The 21,577-nt window shown below is 34.6% G+C and overlaps 1 protein-coding gene across 1 annotated transcript in view; it reads left to right on the top strand.

The window, feature by feature from the left end:
- The first annotated feature begins 4,395 nt into the window (after positions 1–4,395).
- The window catches only part of LRRIQ1 (leucine rich repeats and IQ motif containing 1), a 201,435-nt gene continuing 184,253 nt past the window's right edge, over positions 4,396–21,577 (top strand). Inside the window, exons 1-7 of the mRNA XM_046646524.1 lie at positions 4,396–4,539; positions 5,688–5,799; positions 9,926–10,017; positions 11,219–11,336; positions 11,891–12,114; positions 13,872–13,946; positions 17,817–19,451. Coding sequence (XP_046502480.1) covers positions 4,396–4,539; positions 5,688–5,799; positions 9,926–10,017; positions 11,219–11,336; positions 11,891–12,114; positions 13,872–13,946; positions 17,817–19,451 — 2,400 coding nt within the window. The remainder of the gene's footprint in view (positions 4,540–5,687; positions 5,800–9,925; positions 10,018–11,218; positions 11,337–11,890; positions 12,115–13,871; positions 13,947–17,816; positions 19,452–21,577) is intronic.

Here is a 21,577-nt window from a genome sequence, read left to right as displayed (position 1 = left end):
TTACAGTGGTAAAGGGTGGAAGGGTGGAATTCCTTAAGATTTTCCACTTTGGGCAGCTTTAGCCCACTCCGAGTGACTTATTAGCAACTCGAGGTAGTTTACTGTAGCCCCTTTACAGGGGGGTCCATCTCGGGCTGCGCTGTCCTGCCGGTAACCACCAGCTCCAGGTGGCTGTGGAGGGCTTGAAATGCAGCCAGTCCGAGCTGAAATGTGCTGCGTGTAAAACACACGTCAGATTTTGAAGAATTAGTATGCCTAACAAGAATGTAAACTTTTTATATTGACCTTAATAATTAATAGTTTTTAGATTGATTACATGTTGAAATAAGATTTTGGCTATATTAGGTTAAGTGAAATATATTATGAAAATAATTTCACCTGTTTCTCTTTACTTTTAGAAAGCTGCTATTAGAAAATTTAAAATTACGTATGTGCTCGAGTGTGTAATTAGGGCAGATCTAAAGAATCAGTAGATGAGCAGAGAGGGGCATATGATAGAAATGACTCTTACTTTTGCCTTATTCTCCTGCCTTTCTTTCTACATAAAGTTCTGTGTGCCTGTGCATTCTGCTTTGTAACAACGTTAAAAAACATCTAATTTTCTAACAAAGCTTTTGAATTGCACTCTAATTACAGGATAGCGTTTTGTCCTCCTTTTCTTTTTTAAATTTTGCTCTGTTTTCCTTTGGAGGAGGGAGGTTGTGGGTAAAATTGAGTATTTTTAAACTAGCATTTCAAATTATAATAGTACATATTCATGATAAAAAATCACTCAATGTAAATGTATGAAATGAAAATTAAAAGTTCCCCAATTTCTTCCAGAAAGCTTCTGTTTAAAAAAGTGTGCCTGTGTATGTGTGTAGTTACACAAAAGAAATGTTATTGTGCATATTTTTCTGCCACTTGCCTTTTTTCAATTATTCCTTCGGTCACCTTTCCACAGGGATACAGTATACATACCCATTTTTTTTTTTTAAGGAATATTAGCCCTGAGCTAACTGCTGCCAATCCTTGTCTCTCTCTTTTTTTTCCCGAGGAAGACTGGCCCTGAGCTAACATTCGTGCCCATCTTCCTCTACTTTATATGTGGGTCGCCTGCCACAGCATGGCATGCCGAGCGCTGCCATGTCTGCACCCGGGATCCGAACCAGCGAACCCAGGGCTGCCAAAGCAGAACTGGGCACTTAACCATTGTGCCACCGGGCCAGCCCTTAGATACTCATTTTTTAACCGGGTTGCATAGTATTCCATTCTATGGATCCATCATAGTTTATTTGTTTTCTTAGTGAGTACTTAGGATATCTTTACAGTTTTATTGAGGGAATTGTAGATTTGCATCCAGTTTTAAGAAACAAGGCAGAAATATCCCTTGTACACTCTGTTCACTGTCTCCCAATGGTAATATTTTATAAACTATAGTATAATATCATGACCAGTCCCAATAGTAATATTTTATGGACTATAGTATATCACGACCAGGATATTGATATTCATGCAATTTACTGATCTCATTCAGATTTCCTCAATTTTACTTGTATTTATTTGTGTGTGTATTACCTTATATATAATTTTGCATCTAAATATGCTCACTGGCTCCGGGCGCTTTCAAAGTAGGCAGCGGGCGGCAGGGTGAGGTCTGGGGAGGTGCGGGGTGCGGGCTGACGCCGCGGTGGGGCCGAGAGGGGTGCGGGCTGAGGGGCCAGCAGGGCCGTGTCGGGGTGCGGGCTGAGGGCACGCGGGGCCGTGTCGGGGTGCGGGCTGAGGGGCCAGCAGGGCCGTGTCGGGGTGCGGGCTGAGGGCACGCGGGGCCGTGTCGGGGTGCGGGCTGAGGGGCCGGCGGGCGGGGCCGTGTGAGGGGGCAGGCTGAGCGGCCGCGGGGCCGTGTCGGGGTGCGGGCTGAGGGGCCGGCGGGGCCGAAAGAGGCTGCGGGCTGAGGGGGCGCGGGGCCGTGTGGGGGTGCGGGCTGGGGGGCCGGCGGGCGGGGCCGTGTCGGGGTGCGGGCTGACGGGGCGGTGGGGCAAAAAAAAAAAGTAAATAAATAAAATAAATATGCTCACTAATCCACTACCACAATCAAGATACGAAGAGTTCCAACACTATAAGGCTCTCTAGTGCTGCCGTTTTATCACCATAACCACCTTCCTCCGACCCTGCCCACCCCAACTCCTGCTAATCATTAGTTTGTCCTCCATTTATAAAATTTTGTCATTTCAAAAATGTTATATAAATGGAATCACATAATATGTTTTCTTTTGTTTCCATGGTGTGGATGGACTAGAGTTGGTTTAACCAATCACCTATTGAGGGATATTTTGATTGTTTCCAGTTTGGGACTATTGTGAATAAAAATGTTGTGAAGATTTGTGTACAAGTTTTGGTGTAAACATAGATTTTCATTTCTCTGGGATAAATGCCCAAGAGTTTTGGCAATACTTGGAGATCAGTTCAAGTAAATTATTTACCTGTGAAATCTATAACTAGAAGAAAGGCAGGCACAAGTATCTTTTTTTGGATGGGAGTGAACTGATTGTGTTTGTGTGGAGAGGGGGCCAGTAGAATAAAAGTGTATGGCGAGACAGTAAACAGAAGGAGTAGTGGATGGAGCGCAATTCAGTAGGTGAGCAGTTGTCAGATTCAGAGCATAGGAGAAGAGTTACACTTTGTTAAGGAAGAGGGGCTCCTCTCCTAGTAAGATGAGGAAGAAGAGATTTCAGGAAAAGAAGTAGAAAAATGAGGGTGTTTCATTTTTTTGTTAACTGGACTATAAACTGTGAAAACAGATTGCTTGTCTTATTTGTAGCACCTAGCACTGCTGGGAGTGCACCTGGTAGGCTCCCAAAAAGTTGATTTTGAGATGAATGAGTAAAGGAAGGAAAAGAAAGAGGAAAACAGTGAAGGAGGGAAGAAGGGAGGGAGGGAAGAATAAAGGGAGGGAAGGACTGAAGGAAGGAGGGAAGGAAGGAGGAAAAGGAGAGAGGGAAGGAAGGATGGAGGGAAGGAGGGAAGGAAGGAGGGAAGAATAAAAGAAGAAAGGAGGGAGGGAGGGGTAGAAGGAAGGAAAGGTGGGCCAAGAAGACAATGGTGGGACTTGAGGAAAGAATTAAAGTTTGTCAGTCTGGAAAATAAAATAACAGCTGACTACTAGAGTATATACTGGAGTATAGACCCACTGTAAAACAAACACATAACAAAAAATACTACATTGGAGCTCATGCACACATGGGTACATATATACATATATGTATACGTATGTCTATAGATTCGTGTATATATATATATATACTTATAATTGAAACAAATGTTTTTTTCAACAATTTTTATCTTTAGTGTTTATAGTATACTTATTGTTTCCTTTCTGGCCTATCGTAACTTTTCCTTTCCTAACATTAAAACCTGATGATCAAGATCCACTAAAAATTAATTTCTTGATCCACTAACGAATTGTCATCTGCAATTTGAAGACTATTGGACTAGGGCATGTTCACAAGGATTGCTGGGCTGATGAAGAGCTTGACTGAGTTTGGAGACCATTTGGTAGTGGGAAGAGCACAGGCTTTGGAATTAGGATCCTACATCTATTATGTATTAGCATAATGACTTATGCAATTAAATAACCTCTTCAAACCTTGGTTTTCTCATCTATATAATGACTGTAATAACCTTTAACCTGTTAACTTCCTCTGAACATTGTCAGTCACACAAGTGTCTTCTAGTGCCTGGCTTGTCACAGGTACTCAACATGTGGAATCTACTGATGGTGGTTGATGATAATGATGATGATGTGAAGATATATGTAATCTACTGCGTGACCTTTATCTATTACAAATATTAAAGATTTAAATGAAATAAATGTTGGTCTTATAAGCCATATATTATACATTATTACAACATGTTATTGTTGGTAAAAACGTGTTGCTTTCTCTGTTAAAAGTAACAACTCGAGTTTATGAGTAGAAACTAGCCATGTGTTTCCCCATTTATTGACTTAGGTTATTCTCTTCTGGGTATTTTAATCTCTGAATATTCAAGCTGTTCAAAGGTATCTTGCCTAAAATTATTCCCATTATGATGAGGATGAGTTTTACTGTGAAGTTTCTTGGTTCAGAAAGGTAAGCCAGTCCACTCCATGTTACTTTTCCCTTAGAAAATTAAAAGAATCTTATTAGAGTTGATCATTTTGTAGTCAAACATTAAAGAAGTAATGAATGGAGAGAGAAAAAAATATTCTGTAATATATGGCACAATTATAATAAGGTGTGACAAGTTTGTTAAGCTAAAACATGTTTACATAGAACCTGTTGGATTGATATCACACATTAAAGAACCTGTAGCTTTTACTGGCATATTAGCCTCTTTGAAATTTTCTTTAAATGGTTCTGTGTTTTACTATGAAGGATGATGGAAGACAATGATGACGATGATGCAAAGCTCCAAGAAGAAATACAAGCTGAATTGGATAAAATCAGCATTTCTTCCTTGGAAAAAGATGATGTTGATAGTGATTCAAAATCAGAAACCCAGAGTGATGATAGTGATACAGTGAGTGTTAAAGAGTCAGATTTTTGAGTCTTTAATTGGAGTAAGCTTTTCAGGAGACAAATTACTTTTCTTAATATATTTTGTATACTCATCTCATATTTTACCTTTGGATCACCTTTAAACAATATATATAGATAGACATTTAAATATAAAAAGTATGATGAAGATAGAAATCACCTATAATTCCACATGTATATATGTGTATTTTTTGCAAAATTGAGATTATAGTATATATACACACATATGTATTTACATCCTGCCGTTTTTACTTAATCGTGAGCATTCTAATGTGATTAGATATACATGAAAAGAAAAATTTATGTGAAATCTTTAGACCTATGGAAATAGTTACTTTTTTGAAATCAAGCATGTTATCTTTTCATTTGTGTATTTTCCCCAATGTTTATATGCTTAGAAAGTTTATTCATGGATTCATTCTTTTACATCAAAATCATTAATCCAATGGTAATTTAATTTTAGATATGCTATAAAATGTAGATCTAATTTGAAATTTTCCTGCATATATTTAGCTCATATTCCCAGTATCACTTGTTGAATTATCCATCTCTTCTCAATTGACTTTTAATATCTTTTGTATATATTTAGTTGTTATATACATGTAATCTATCAAAGACTATCTATTCATTCCATTATTCTGTTAATTTTTTCCCTATTGCAGTTTTATATTTTTAAATATCAAATGAATCAAATTCCTTTACTTGTTTTGCTGTTTCAGAATCTTCTCAACTAAACTTTTTCCAAAAAGACTTATTTGTCAAGTTTCAAAAAATAACTACACTTCGATTTTTAATTAGGATTACAGTAATAAACATCTTACTTTTGGAAAAATTTATATTTTTACATAATATTGTCTTTTTATCCACAGCAAATTTGAGACAAAAAATTCTGAAATTCTTCATTTGATTGTGAAATCCAAAAGAATCGTGGATGTAATTTATAACTACCTGAAAATAAAAAGCAAATTTTAACAAAATATATTTGTTTGAAGTATGCTCTTTACATGGAACCCTTTTACCTCATTTTACACATTTTACTCAAATTTTTGGTATATCAAAATTTTTATCAAATTTTTGATACATAGTTTTAATAAACAATTTTACGGTTTCTTTCGTTATTCAAATTTTCAGGATGTAGATGAATTACCTGAGTCAGTTCTTCACTGTATTGATGTCATAAAGAATAAGAGTAAAACTGTTGAAGAGCTCATTCTTCAGGACTTGGAAGATCCTGATGTTTTAAGTAAGTACAGTTTTTATCTGCTTGGCAGATAAGTTTTCTGTAAGTAAGAATAATTTATAATTTAGAAAATTAAACTGCTTGAAGTTTTTATTTCATTATATACATGTATGTGCATTTATCTCTAATGTAATATCTATGGGATAGTGGACTGTTCAATTTAGTTCGTTCACTTTCATTAGTGCCTTCCTATGTCTCCAATAAATAACCAGTGTCAACAGTTTGTTTTACTAGTCCGAGTTAAAACCAGACATTCTTTTACTTTACACTGAAGAAAAGAAAAACAATCATGGGAATATTTTAGAAGTATCAGTTTATACATCTTTTTGGATAAAAATATAATTTATGCCAAAAGGCTAACAATCTTTATTGGTTCAACTAAGCAAATTTACTTCTGGAATTATTCAAAGAAAATGAAATGATTGAAAGTTTAACTAGAATTATAATGAAAAATGGCAACGACCTGAGTATTCAATTGGACTTTGGTGTGTCCAATAATAGCCCCGTTAGAAAGGTGGCTTAGACAATATTTAGTAACATAAAAAATGTTTGTGATGTATTATTAAAACATTATAAAATTCAACGGCATTTATGCAAATATTAGTATAAATTATAATGTGGGTATTCATAGATATTCATTCAACAAATATTTCTGTGTGAAAGGATCTATTCTAGCTACTGAGAATACCACAGAGAACAAAATAGACAAAGGTTATGTTCTTCTGTTCTGATATTCTAGTGTGGGGAGACAAACAATAAACAAATAAATAAATATGTAATATTTCAATAATAATAACTTCTGTGAAGGAAAAACTTGAAGATAAGAGGATGAAGATGGGAGGTTGTATTTTAGATAGGATAAGTCAGGGAAGGCCTCTCTGAGGAGGTGACATTTAAGTAATGACTGAGAAGGAAAGCCAGATAGATATCTCGAAGAGTGAGAAGGTGAGCCATGTGGATATCTAGAGAGTCGGTGTTTCAGAGGAGGACACTCTAAAGGCCAAAGCACACTAAGTGTGCTTGATATGTTTGAAGAACGGTAAGCCTTTGTGGTTGTATCCAAGAATACAAGGGATCAGAACATATAGGGCTCTTGGAAATCACAGTGTGGACTTTAGATTCCATTCTGCATATGTGAAGGCTTCCAAGTAAGGAATGACAGTATCTGACATATTTTGAGACAATCATTCTGGTGACTGTTTAGAGGAGATGCCCTGAGGTAGCAAGAATCTACTAAAAGACTATTGTAATATTATGGTGTGGATGAGAGTGATTTGAGTACAAATGATGAAAAATGGTCATATTCTGGAAACAATTTTTAAGGTAGAAAGAACCAAAATGATTTATTGATGGATTGGTATGAAAGGAAGAGAAAAGATCAGCTCCAAGATTTTTGTCCTGAGCACCTGTGTGAATGGATATGTAAAGACTTACTATATGTAGACTCTTCAAATTTTGGCAGTGATTATCTATAGTTGAGTTATGGGGACTTTAATGGTCTATTTATTTATATTTACTGAGGTTTATACAGTGAAAATATATTGGCAATTTTATATAGCCTAATTATGAAAAAAATTGAAGAAAATACAATTATAGAAAATTAGTAACAGGGGCTGGCCCAATGGCATGGTGGTTAAGTTTATGCACTCTGCTTTGGTGGCCCAGGGTTTGCAGGTTCAGATCCTGGGCACAGACCTACTCATCGCTTATCAAGCCATGCTGTGGCGGTGTCCCCCATACAAAATGAAGCAAGATTGGCATAGATGTTGGCTCAGGGACAATTTTCCTCAAACAGAAAGAGGAAGATTGACAACAGATGTTAGCTCAGGGCCAATCTTCCTCACCAAAAAAAAAGAGAAAAGAAAATTGGTTACATAAAAGGTTATATAACTACAATTAGAGCAGTGGTTTATAAAACTGTGAGATATCATGTACAGTTCTAATCAAATAGATTTGATAGACTCAATGAATAAAATAATTTTCCAAGAAAATTCGCATTATTAAAATTTTTTGAAAAGATGATTAAACTAGTAATCTGCTAAGAAGGTAGAAAGGAATTTCTTCTCAAATTAGAAACTAGGAATAATTTTGCAGTTGAATTCTTATAATCTATCAAGGAAAAAATCTACAGATTATAGCCATCAATTCGTAAATTCACTAGAGGCTAATTTCATTTATGAACAAGGTTGTATTGATTAGGGCTCTCAGTTGTAAACAGAAGCTATTTTAACTACTTCAAGCAGTAAGATTTTGTGGGGGGTATTTGTATGTTTGTTTTTATGGGTAGAGTAGATGTTCTGATTATTTAATGCTGTAAAACAAACAGTGGTTTAAAATAACAATTTGTTATTATCTTTTATAGTTTTGTGTGTTGACTGGGCTTGGCTAGACAGTTCTTGCTTGCTTGGATTTCTTATGCATTTATGGCCAAGATGTTGATTAAGACTGAAGTCATCTGAAGTCTTTACTGGACTGAAATTCCAAGATGACTAACTCAAATGGCTGGCAGTTGATGCTAATTGTTGGCTGGGAGTTCAGTTAGGGCTGTCATCTCGAGGCATCTACATGTGGTCTCTCCCTATGGCTTGCATGGCTCTTGGATTCTGAGAAGGAGCATCCACGAACAAAATGCTAAGAGACTGAGACGGAACCTTCTAAGGCTTCTTATGACCTATTCTCAGAAGTCATGCAACGTCATTTCTACCGCACGTTGATGGTTACACAGGGTCAGCTAGGTTCTGTGTGGGTGGGAGCTATACAGCATGTGCATACCAGAAAGTGTGGGAGAGACATCTTTAGAGACTAGCTACTACAGTATATAACAGAATTGTTAATAGAACTGAAGAAACAGACTCTAGGATGAACATCCAAGACGTAAAAAATATACACATATATAGAAGAACTGGGCTGCTGCAGAAGCTGCTGTCTGATATAATTAAGAAATTCAGCAATGTTAATTCTCTACTATACACTCCTGTCTCCAACCCAAGCTCCCATTATCGTAGTTGGGGTCAGGAAAATGAAAATATTGCTCCCTGCCTCTCTTCACACAACATTTTTATGAAAATCAAGACAACGCAAATGTCTCAATTGGCAGAACCTAAATCACCCTCAGAAACCTAGCTTCAGAGGAACCCGGAGAAGGTTATTTTCTGCTTTTCAGCCACTCACAAAGGAAAGCATCCAGGAAAGGTTGTGAACAGCTGTTGAAGAAGAAAATCTATAATATCTGACAAAATAGGTGTGAATAGTCGGTTTAATGGCAGAATGGTCATCTATTAAAAATAGTTTACTATTAGGGAACATTATCCTGATAACATGATTATCATAACGTTAACTGAATAAGGAAAAGAAACATAACTACATCTTCCCAGATGATAAAAAGATAAATTCAACAAAAACTCGTAAAATCAGGATTGAAAGTTCACTTCATTCACATGCTAGTAATTATAATCTTTTAAAGTAATACTTTTATTAAAGTGCTTTCAATATTTTATGCAAGATTATATTGCTAGTTTGTGGGAAATAGAATTGAACCTTTGTTGATTTCTAATCAAGTTGTCATTGCAATATTGAACACAACATTATTCTGTGTACATGGAAAATAAACTTCAGTCTAGCATATGAAGGATGATAAAGAGTTAAAGTGCTTTAAAAATTAGTTACTTTTACTTTTAATATATTTTTTTTTTAAGATTGGCACCTGAGCTGACATCTGTTGCCAATCTTTTTTTTCCTTATTATTCTCCCCAAAGCCCCCCCAGTACATAGTTGTATATTCTAGTTGTAGGTCCTTCTGGCTGTGCTACGTGGGACGCTACCTCAGCGTGGCCTGATGAGCAGAGCCACGTCCGCACCCGGGACCTGAATGGTTGAAACCCTGGGCGGCTGAGGCAGAGCTCATGAACTTAACTGCTTGGCCACGGGGCCAGCCCCAGTAACTTTTATTTTTAGAATAAAGAGTACGGATTTCCTCTGTTCTTTATTCTTCATTTTTTAAAAAATTTTGAGTTACTGATCAAGAATATACTAAGAATTTGAGATTAAAGGATGATAGGAAGGGTTTGGAATGTTAACATGTTATGCCCTACTCTAATATTTACAGTTATAATATTTTTTCTTTCTCTAGGCTATAGTTATGGAACAGTTTCTAATAATCATGTGCATTTAAAGATAGAATTATCAACTGAAGATAAGGCAAATCCGGAACAGTTAATGAAGGTATATGTTCAACATTTGACTGAAAGTGCTCAGTAGTACAGTTAGAAATTTACCTTTTCCTTTTATGTAGGATGATAGTTCACTGATTTAAAAGTTAAAAATTTAATTATTTTTAATCAAATCACTTTTGGTTTTATGTTTTCCTTTGGCATATAATATAAACCAACTCAAATGTCAGTCTTTAAAAGTATTAGAAATAGTGATTTGAACCATCAATACTTGAGAATTTAAAATGCATGTAGATAAAACAGTAGAACTATATTGCATGATATTTTTTCCCTAAAACTCTGAGGAAAACAATGAATATATTGTGGTATTTATTACCTTGCTTAGGAATGTACTGTGTTCCAGCAGAGACTTTAAATACTCTATGGAAATTTTAAATAGAGAACATCTTATGTTTGTTTTTTAAAAAGATACAAATAAAAAATCCCTAAAAAAAGGAGTAAAAGGGAGCCTATTTTGTTTAAAACCCCCAGAAATATATTTCAGAGAAAATCTAATCTACAGGTTCAGCATCTTGGACTCATTTTTACTTCTCATTTTACTTAACTCTCTCTAATTTTATCTAACTCTATTCCTGCTCCCTAAGATGTTTGACATCATCTGAAAATTACTTATGTGTATGTCTTTTATTCTCCTTTTGGTAACATCAAACTTGAAATACTAATTTTGAATCATCATACTAGTACTTAATTGGAATAGATGTCATGTATCTTTCCAACTAGAGTATGGTGGAAGTCTAATTATTGAAAAGTATTAGTCAAAATTATGACTTGTGCATTATTCATGTTAAGAGAATAGTTCTATTTTTTAAACATATTGAATATATTAATTTCTATATGTGAGAAATCACTACAGGTAAGAAAGTGAGAAATATATTAGGAAGAAAACAAACATTAGTAGAAATATTTTGAAATGATTATCAGGCAGTTTAATTGAATATTGTGGTTAAATATTAGAGAGTGATTAGAATTCTGAAAAACATAGGGAGGATAAAATAGTCTGCTTGCTTGGGAAGACATTTTTATTCTCCACGAAGAGAATAATTATCAATGTACTATAGAATTGTATTTGAGAAAGATTTGAAGTAAATAAAGTTCTCGATATGTGTCTATAAATACTTAGTATCTTATTAAAAAGATGGCTTTACTCTCTATTTAGGTTTTCTTTAATCATTGGTACTCTTTTCACTTCCTAGATGTTATCTGAAATTGAAAAAGAAGAATTTCTGAGAAATAAAACCCATCGTGGCAGTCCTGATTCTGTTCCAGAGCCTGATCCTCATGACTCGCCTGTGAATGAACATGTTTTACCAGGTGGACCAAACTGCTCAGTGATATTTTTGATAATTTTTATGTGATTGACTATATTTATATGAAAAAAAATTTAGACAGTTTTCTTTTGACATTTAGAAAAATACAGTCACAGTATTTGAAAATTATTATGCTTTGACTATATTTGTTTAGTTACATATTCTCATAGTTTTCTTTATGCTTCGTAGATTAACTTGATTTAAATATATTTAAAATTTTTCCACATATATAGCTGACAGCAATAGATATACCCAGCCTTGAATTTATTAAATATCCCTTAACTACACATTATATTTTTGTATTAATTTTTGTGGAATAGTTTAAGGCAAGTTATGTGATTTCTTTATTGACTGAAATGGAATTTCCATGTATATGATTGCAATGGAATTTCCAGGTATATTCAAGAATATATTTTCTTTTTGCATGTTATCACTTTTACTTTGGTAATATGTTGACATTATTTCTTCATTTTGAAATTACTTTTATAATTTTCGTTGAATCATTTTTGACAGGTTTGATTTTAAGAATAATAATATTACTTCTCTTCATGAATACAGATGATGCTGATATAGAATTTGGATACTGTGAAGTAGAAGAAAGATGTAAGCAGTCTTTTGAGGCTTGGCAAGACAAACAGAAGGAACTAGAAGACCAAGAGAAAGAAACTCTCAAAGCCCAGAGGGAGAGAGAAGAAAAACAATTTCAAGAAGAAGAAGAAAAGAGACATTGCTGGATGAAACAATTTGAAGTTGAAAAGAAGAAATTAGAGAATATTCAGAAGGTAAAGTTTTTAATTTTTGTTTTTCATACATTTTTTGAATCAGTAGCTACTTCTGAAGGGTATTGGTTTTTAGAGTATAGTGTAGATTGAGCTTTGTTCTGTGGGTTTCAGTTACTCCTGATAAGCGAAGCAATTGTCTGTGGATTAACAGTATTTAATATAGACTCCTTGATTAGTTTTTATTGAAATTCATTGGAATTTCAGATACTGCTTTGGATCTTGGGGGCCTCTAGAGTCTACGAAGTTTTGAAGGTCATCCTAGGAAGGATGACATTTACAACATAAACTTGCTTTTTTTATACCCTTCTAATCATAGAAAAAGCCAACAGAATTTTCTTGATCATTCAATGTCCTTCCTATGTGGTCTGATATACATGGCAATTATGTAAAACTTATTTGGTTGAAGTGGTTCAACCATGTAAGTGATGGTCTGTGCCTCACCCCCATAACTGAGCTAATGTCCTCCTCTAGTGTTCTTTATTTTGATGAGCCCCACTATCATCATAGTCTAAGCTGGAAAGATGAGGACCGTTTTTAATTCTTCCTTCTCTTTTGTTATCTGCTTCCTTCTAATAGTTATATTAGCTGTCTTCTCATGCATGTATCTACTGCTACTGCATAGTTCAGGGTGTCCTGATGTCTGGCTTGAAATATTTACTGTACTCTCTAATTGAGCTCACTACTCTTCGTCTTATATTCCACAAACTCATCCACCATAGTGCTGTCAGAAGGATATAATTTTTAAAGTTATTTCCTTGCTTAAATCCCATCAAAAGGTCCTGCAGCTCATATTAAGATAATGTCTAAAGAACTTTTCCTACTTCCTTTATATCCCACTTTATTTCCCACTTCCTTTATATATAGCAAATTGTGGCAATTTCATGTTTCCATTGTCTTTGCACTTCTTCTCACTCTTGCCACCCTGTCTACAGAAGGCTCTCATCGATTCTCATATGGGCTCCTCTAATATTACCTCACTAATCTTTTCAGTGTCTCCTTGACTCTTTCTCTAACTCTATGTGATACAAACTTATAATTTTCCTGAAACAGAGCTGTAATCATTTTCCAATAAAAACATTTACTAAATGCCTAAAATGTCTGCTTAACTTCTTAAAAGCCTAGTCATTTCAAATATAATCTTCATGAAACCTTTCATGATCCTCTAATTATAACACCTATTCCAACACCTAATCCTTTAGAGTTCTTCTCCTGTGATAAACCTATTCAGCTAAATTTGCGGTAATATGTGAACTTAACAATAGCATTTCCATATTAAAGTTTTTGAGGAAAGAGATTATATTTTACTGACCTTTGTTTATTCTGCAGAGACTTAACAAATAGGTCTTAATACAGAGTTGTTGAAAGAAAACTATTACCCACTGATTTATTGTGTGAATTAAGTGGAATGATGTGGCAAGAAAAAAATTGTAATGCAAACTCCATCTTACAAACATCATTATTTGTAATTTTTGCATTGTCCAACAGTATTTCTAGTCAATGTATTTTATTATGTTAATAAACATACTTAAATAAAACAACTTTCCCAGGGTACAAACATCTTTATGTGCTCAAAATGGGAACTGTAGCTATCATTTATATGATGCTATAGGTTGAGATTAAAGTTGTTATCCCACTACTAATAACTGAGGACCAGTGGGTGCATTGTTATCTCTAACCATTGTTTACAAGTATATATTGTGATAATCATATATAATGAACACAATATTCTTTAATATTTGATTATAATATTTGTTCAGCAAGAACAGGACAAGATGAATGATGAACTCCATAGAGAAGAGAAAATGTGGAAAGAGAAATTTAAACAACATGAGGTATATATTTATCGTTTTTAATCAGTACAATAATTATTCTTCATTTGAAATAAATTACTATGTTTGAAATGGGCATTTAAAAATAATATTGCCTAGCTGGTGTAGGATTTAATTTACTAAAACTTAAAAAAATTCGTTAATCATCAGAAACTCTCCTTGAAATAGAATGTCCTGAAAATGAAAATAACCTGGTTCAGTGAGTGAACATGTCTATATAAAATTGTAATTCTAAATTTCGTTTAAGGTTTGAGGAAACATACTATTATGGACATTTCATTATGACTGAGGATTGTTATAAAAAGTTACTGCAGTTTTGAACACAACTAATTGTTTTAAATAACCCCTTTGAATTTAAGATTAAGACATTTATTTAGTTTTAACTTTTGTTTACTCCATAGTTTTTATATAAAATTACTTGAAGTAATTACAAGTATAAAGTAGATAAAATTTCCCATAATCCTGTTATCCAGCTAAACAGTATAAACAGTATTACCCTTGATTGTATTTTCTTCAAGTCTTTTCTTTATTTATATAAGCACACTCTTGAACACAGGTTTATACTGTCCATCTTTAAATAAAAAAGTTGGTTAGGCATGTAAAGAGACAGGTTCATATGAATGACAAGAAAAAAAGACAATAGTAGCTCACCTGCAGGTAATCCAAATGTTGGAGTTAGGAGAGCCATTAGAGTACCTCTAACTATCATGCAATAGCAAGATGATTAAACAGATAGGTGATGTAAAAAGAGAATTAGAATCTATAGTGAAGTACCAAGTGTACAAGTAGAGTTGAAAAGTTCCATATATAAAATTAAAAATTCAGTGGATAAGTTTAACAGATTTGACATAGCAGCTGAAAGCATTAGTGAAACTGAAGAGAAGTGAATAGAAAATATCCAAATTAAAGTACAGAGAGGACAAAAAGTGAGAAAAGCAGAAAATAGCACAAGAAGTATGTGATACATAGTAAAAAGATAAAAAATGTCTATAGTAGTAATTTTGGAAGGAAAGGAGAGAGAGAATGGAGCAGAAGCAATGGGTGAAGAGAAAATAGTTGAAATGGTTTCAAATTGTTTTTAAAAAATCAATCCAAACTTTAAAAGATGATTAAAGATCCCCAAATAAAGTCAATACAAAGAAAACCACACCTGGGAATTTAATTTTATAACTACTGAAATTCAAGACAAGGGGGAAAAAAGATCTGAAGAGCAGCCAGAGAAAAAAGGCACATTACCTAAAAAGCAGCAACGGTAAACTGTTAGCTGACTTTTTGAGTGAAACGATGGAAAGAAGAAGACAGAACAAAAATTAAGTCCTAAGTATTAATGGCTTCTTTGATCATCAGTGTTCTTTGAATTGTAAGTCTTCCCTTGCTTTCTGGACTCAGTTTTCATTTCCTGGAGTATATACCTAAATACTTGTCAAAAAACGTTTTTGGATGGCAAATTTTCTCAATCTTTGTATACTTGAAAATATTTTTATTTTGCTTTTAAAACTGAATGATGAGTCTCATTGGCTGTAGAATCCAGGTTTATTACCATTTAGTTTAAACAATTTAAAGATATTGCTCCCTATTTTTGCCTATGCTACCTATGTTTACAAATTTGATATTCATTATTTTCTTTTGAAGCTTTAGGATTTTTCACTTTTGACATTCATCCACACACATTTACTGGTTTTCTGTTGTGTGCCAGGCACTTCTGTAAGTGCTGAAGATACAGCCTTGAATAAAACAGAAAAAAGCCCCTGCCTTCAGGGAGCTTACATTCCTTAGGGTTCTGAAATACTGCTAGCATCTGTATGAGTTATCATTGTTTCTATGCGTGTGTAACTCAAATCTTCATTCTATGACCTTTTGTTGATTTTTAAATCATTTTTCTGTTATTCCCTTTTCTTCAGTTTTTCTCATCTCTTTATCTGGAACTCCTAGTAGTCATCTTGGAAATGCTGTGTTGATCCTCTTTATACCTGAATGTCTCATATACTTCATGTCTTTGTTATTTTGTATGTTGTTTTGGGAAGGCACCTAATTTTGAAGTTTTTCTTTAGGCAGTCATCTGTTCAGCATTCTGTTTTGATTTTTTGTTTGAGTGAGTCAGATGTTCTTATTTGAGCACTTTCATTTCATTTTTATATAAAGGTATTCTTGTTTAAACATTTTTTCTTAAAAAATTTTCTTTAAGTTTTCATTTAGTTTAATAGCCCTCTTTTCTCAGAAATTGGTTCTTCCTTCTGTTTTTTGAAGTATTTTCATTCTCACCTTCTTTGTGTTAGTTTTCCTCAAATATTTGCTGAATTTTCTTGATCTTAATTGCCAAACCCAAACACAAGATCATTTAATCTGCTGCATAGTAGGGTCTGTAAAGAAGAAAACTGAAACCCCAGGCTTGTGGCAAGGAAAGAGGTTTACTACTGCGGAAAGGCAGCCAGAGGAGGAGATGGGAGTTATTACTCAGGTCCACCTCCTGCGGGGAAGAAGGTAGGAGTTTTTATCTGCAGTTTTACATAGGGGAGGGAGAGCATGTGGCCTTGCTGGTTGGCGCCTTCCCACCAGCCTTGCATTTAGCCTGAAGACTGAACTTCTTTCCCTTGACTGCCTGGACTTCTGTGGTTAGTTTTCATCTTCAGCTTGCATTTGGCCTTGTGGGGCTGAATCTTGATGTCTGGACCTTGCCTTCCTGGGAGAGACAGCTCACTCATCTACAAAGGAGGGACAGAAAGTCCTGGTTAGTTTTAAACAACAGTTGATTATGTTGAATATGCACAGCTGCAGTTAGCAAAGCTTATCTCAAAGTTTTTTGCTCTCGGGAAGATTTTTTAACCTCTTCATGCTCGGGTTCATGTTTACTTTTGTGTTAGGACTCTAGTGACAATGATATGTTCTCATTTAACTCCACATTATCTCATTTAATTCAGTATGTGCTTAGCTCTTAATGGTTGAGAAAGGATAAGATGTGTGACTAGGCTAGTTCTTCACATTACTTAGACATATGTTCCACCTCACCTTCCTGGTATCATAAGCCTCGCAAAATAATTCCCTGCTTCTGCAGTGTCTGTGCAGCTCCAGGAGTCTCCTTTATCAGAACTCCCAACTCAGAAAGTTTGAAGTACTTTTCTCCTGCACGCATTTTGGCTTGTGGTTTCTCTTGCTTTTTCTCTGTGTCGTTCTGGTTTCATATACTTTTTATCTTCGAGGAATTCCTCAATTTATATCTAGGTGGCTTGGTATAACCATAATATTGGAGTATCAACTTATAATTTGACTGAAGCCCCTAAATATTTAAAAAATGAATACCCTTTAAAATAGATGACTTTAGTTCCTTTTTGTTTTTAGGGCCATTGAGTGGATTCTGACTCCTAGTGACCCTGTGTACAGCAGAGCAGAACTCTGCCCCGTCTTTTTGCACCATCCTCTCACTTTCCAGTTCTATATAGACAATGCTCTGCTGCCATTCGTAGGGTTTTCATGACCAATTTTTTCGGAAATGAGTGGCCAGGTTCTTCTTCCTAGTCTGTCTTAGTCTGGAAGCTCCACTGAAACCTGTCTACTGTGGGGACCCTGCTGGTATTTGAAATACTGATGGCATAGCTTTCAGCATCACAGCAACATGCAGCTGCCACAGTATGACAACCAACAGACGGGTGGTGTGGTTCCCTGACCAGGAAAGGAATCCCAGCTGTGCTGTGATGAGAGCACCAGATCTTAACTGCTAGTCTAACAGGGCTGGCTTAGTTCCTCTAAGTGCATTTTATAGTAACTTCATTATGACTTCAGTTTTAGTGTTTGTTTTCAATCTATATTTTAGGTGATACTTTAATAATATCTCACATTTAGTTTATGCTGACTACTATTTATCTTACTTTATTTTAGGAATTTATTAGAAACTTGCATTTACAAATGGAAGAAGAAAGAATAAGATTTAGAGACCTACAAGAAAAACAGAAAATGCATTTATTAAAACTGCAGCATAATGCAGCTATAAAAATTCAAGCTAAATATAAAGCATTTGTGGCCTACCAAAAATATGGCCCAATCATAAAAGAACGAATAGAAATTAAGAAAAGAAAAGCACAAGAGTGGAAAGAAAAGGAAGCAAAAATTCGACAGATGGAAGAAGAAAAAAGAAAAAGATTAGAGGAGGAACAAAGGATAGAGGAAGAGATAAAAAAGCAGAAGCAAGAGGAAAGGAAAAGGAGAGAAAAAGAATATGAAGATAAAAAGAACCTTGTGAGAGGAGAAAAAGAGCAACTGCTAAATAAGGAAAAATTAAGATTAAGAGAAGAAGCAAGAAAACAGCAAATAGTAAGTAGAGCATTAAAGAAGGGAGAATGTAATGCCAAACATTTAACTGTTGAAGAGACAACAGAGAATAAGGATGATATAGCCAAAAAGCGAGGGAATGAAAAGTCAGAGAAGTTGGAAGGTGATCCCCTTTGGCTGGTTGAAGAATTGAGTAACAGAGAAAATGCGGATAGACAGCTTGTATTCAAACAATCGATACAAGTGCAATTAAAAGAATCTATATCAAACCAAGCAATTTTGGCAGAATTTAAAATGGAAGAAAAAAATGAAAACCTGGGAAAACAACAATGTTCACAAAAATTGGTCAAGCAAGAAAGAAAACTTGAAAATATAGACAAAAAGAATGAATTGGAAAACCCAGATCTAAAAGAAAATGTGACAGAACAGTTTCAGCTGCAAGAATTAAAGTCACAAACACAAAAAGAGGAACTCATGAAACCTGCTATTAATGAGAATGTGAGACAAGAAACCCAAATCATAATATTAGGACATAATCAAGAAATTATTGGGGAGAAAAACAATGAAGCGCAGACAGTAACTAAAGATAATCAACACAATAAGATACAAAAAGTGGAAAAAGAGGAGAGAGAACAGAATGGAACATTGTATAAAGAGAATAATATTTCAGTGATGTCAATGAAACAAAAACTACTACCACTAAAATTAGAAAATTCTGAAGATATATGCAAAAATGTAATACTACAAGAAAAAGAAAGAGATTTAAAATCTAAAGAAACTCAAGAGAACTCAAAAGACAATACTCTGAATACTGATGTGATTTTTAACGTCAGTGATGCCACGATCAAAGTAGAAGGCAAAATAAACAAGCAAAATTATATTTTAGGTAGACAGTCTCCTTGTGAAGACTTGGGTGGCTGTAATGCAAAAAACTCCTTGATTTTTAAAGAGGTAAACTCTGTGAAATCTCAAATGAAAGAAATTCCAGAAGAAGGTCATGAAAATAGAGCTGAATGTGAAATTATCCTGACCTGCTCTGTACCAGAGCCAGCAATTCTGTCTTCCATTGAAGAAAAGAGGTTAGCTTGGATGAAATCATTTAAACCTTGGTTTGAAATTTTCAAGGAAAGTCAACAAAAGAAAATTGTTAAGAGAAAGAGACTTGTAAAATGCCCAGCAAACACCATGCCCCCTTTGAATACACTAGAAATTCTTCGGTGTGGCCCTTGGAATACTTTACAGCAGGTATTTAAAAATTTTGTAATACTTTTTCAGATGTAATAGCAATTAGCAAGTGTAACTTTTAATATCTTAGTAGAAGGCATATTTTGTATCCAAGAATTCTGTCTCTTACTGAAGTTGCTAATGAAATATTGCCCTCATTTGAGAGACATGGATATATTTAAAAGATCTCCTCAGTTAAAATTATTCAGGGTGTCTTCTCCCTTAGTGAAGCGCTATAAAAAGCTTCAGTTTATATCTTGAAGGCTGTGTCCAAGGGACCTATAGCCATTACTAAGCTTCCGAGAGGGGAGGCACCAGGACTGTAGGGTTGAATTAGTGTGAAACTCCTAACTTGATATTCAGGTTTGGGTTTGCTTTAGCCTTGGGCCACAACACCACCTGGTGGCTTCTTTTGGAATGAAATGGATTTTCCTAGTACTTGACGGGTGCTGTGAAAGAAGGGCTTACAGTGGAAGACTCTAGAATTTCTATTTTGAAACCTGATTATTTAGCCTTGTGCCAAATAAACATGATGCATATATGCTTGAAATTTAAAAGAATTCTCACCAAATACTACTAGTTTTCTATGTTTATGGAGACCATAGTTTCAGTCAAAATTAAGACAGAAGCTAACAAATGTGTAGAAAAACAGGAAAGAATAGTGTAGTAGTGCAATAGTGCAACTCAAATAGTGCAATACTAGAATAGACTAATGATTAGAATACATATATTTAGCTAGGACCTGAATCTCAAATATATCCAATAAAGACTGACAGATGCCTAGGATGGGAAACATTCATATTAATATATATGCATTATTTTATTCATTCACTCAGCAAATATTCATCTGTCCAATGTGATCATTCAATATTTATTGTTGGACCAAATGAACAGAAACAAAACCCAGTCTTTGTCCTTATGGAGCTTACTGTGGTGGATAAAATGGCATTAAACAAATAAATACGTTGTTATAGATCATGATAATTGCTGTAAATAAGCTTTCAGGGTATTCTGTGAGAGGATAATAAGATAGTGGGGTTTAAAGAGATCTTTGGGGTGTGAAAGAGCAGCATAAGGAACAGGAACTACTTTGAATTGTCCTCTGTTTCCTAGGCACTCTGTTTGCCATATCCATCACATCTATAGAGCTACATGTAGAATCTCTCATTAGTTCTTCTATTACTTTTTTTCTTTGGCTACATTATCTCTAGAATCATTCCTTTTCTACTTTCCCTAAGATGTTGCTGCAGGCTTTCTGAATTGATGACATTAAGCTTCTAATTATTTTAAGTAATTTTCCTCATTAATACCTGTTTGGGGTAGGCATGAGTGACAGCTTCAGGTCTGCAGTATACTTATTTCAAAAGGAAAACTGAAGTTAGAGAAACACTGATGCTTTTCTCTTTCCTTGTGGGTCTCTGTTCTGTCCAATGAGAAGAACACTGAGAAAGTGAAGATATGTGAAACTCTTTCTCCTTGATGTGTTTTCTCCTGCCCACTCTGTTCCTTCTGTGAAATTCCTGTCAATTTACATAAAGTGAGAATTAACCCTTTCTTCTTAGAGCAAGGCCTAACAACTTGTAGTGTGTATACAGATCTCCTGGGGATTTGTTAAAATGTCAGTTCTGATTCATTAGGTCTGGTGATCAACCCCAGTGTTCCTCATTTTTGCAATGCCCCTGAGTGATGCTCTTGTGCTGATCCATGGGCTAATTCAAGTAGCAATGTTCTAAAAGACGCTGTTATCTTCTGACCACTACTCAAAGCAAATATTTTAAACATTTAAGTTTTCTTTGAAGCATCAAATACACAGTGTAAAGATAAAAAATATATGTGAATGTGCCCTATAAATATATAATGTTTATAATACGTGTTTATATATTATAAAATTATATAAATTATATATTATATAAATTATGCTATATAAATTATATACTATATAAATATATATGTTATGAATATATAATGTGCCCTATAAATGCTGAAGTGTTGTAAAATACCATCTTGTGATGACTCTGTTTGGCAGATGGCTTATAGTGTCTTCATTTACCACTGCTACTGAACCATGACTCACTCTTACTTTGATTTTCTAATCACTTAGCCTCATGTCTTTGTCCTTATCTTGCTCGCCCACTGCCATCTTTAGA

This window comes from Equus quagga, chromosome 19 (genome assembly GCF_021613505.1).
Source record: "Equus quagga isolate Etosha38 chromosome 19, UCLA_HA_Equagga_1.0, whole genome shotgun sequence".
Classification (NCBI taxonomy): Eukaryota; Metazoa; Chordata; class Mammalia; order Perissodactyla; family Equidae; genus Equus; species Equus quagga.
The sequence above is the reverse complement of the archived record's forward strand: the minus strand, read 5'-3'. Positions and strand labels throughout refer to the sequence as shown.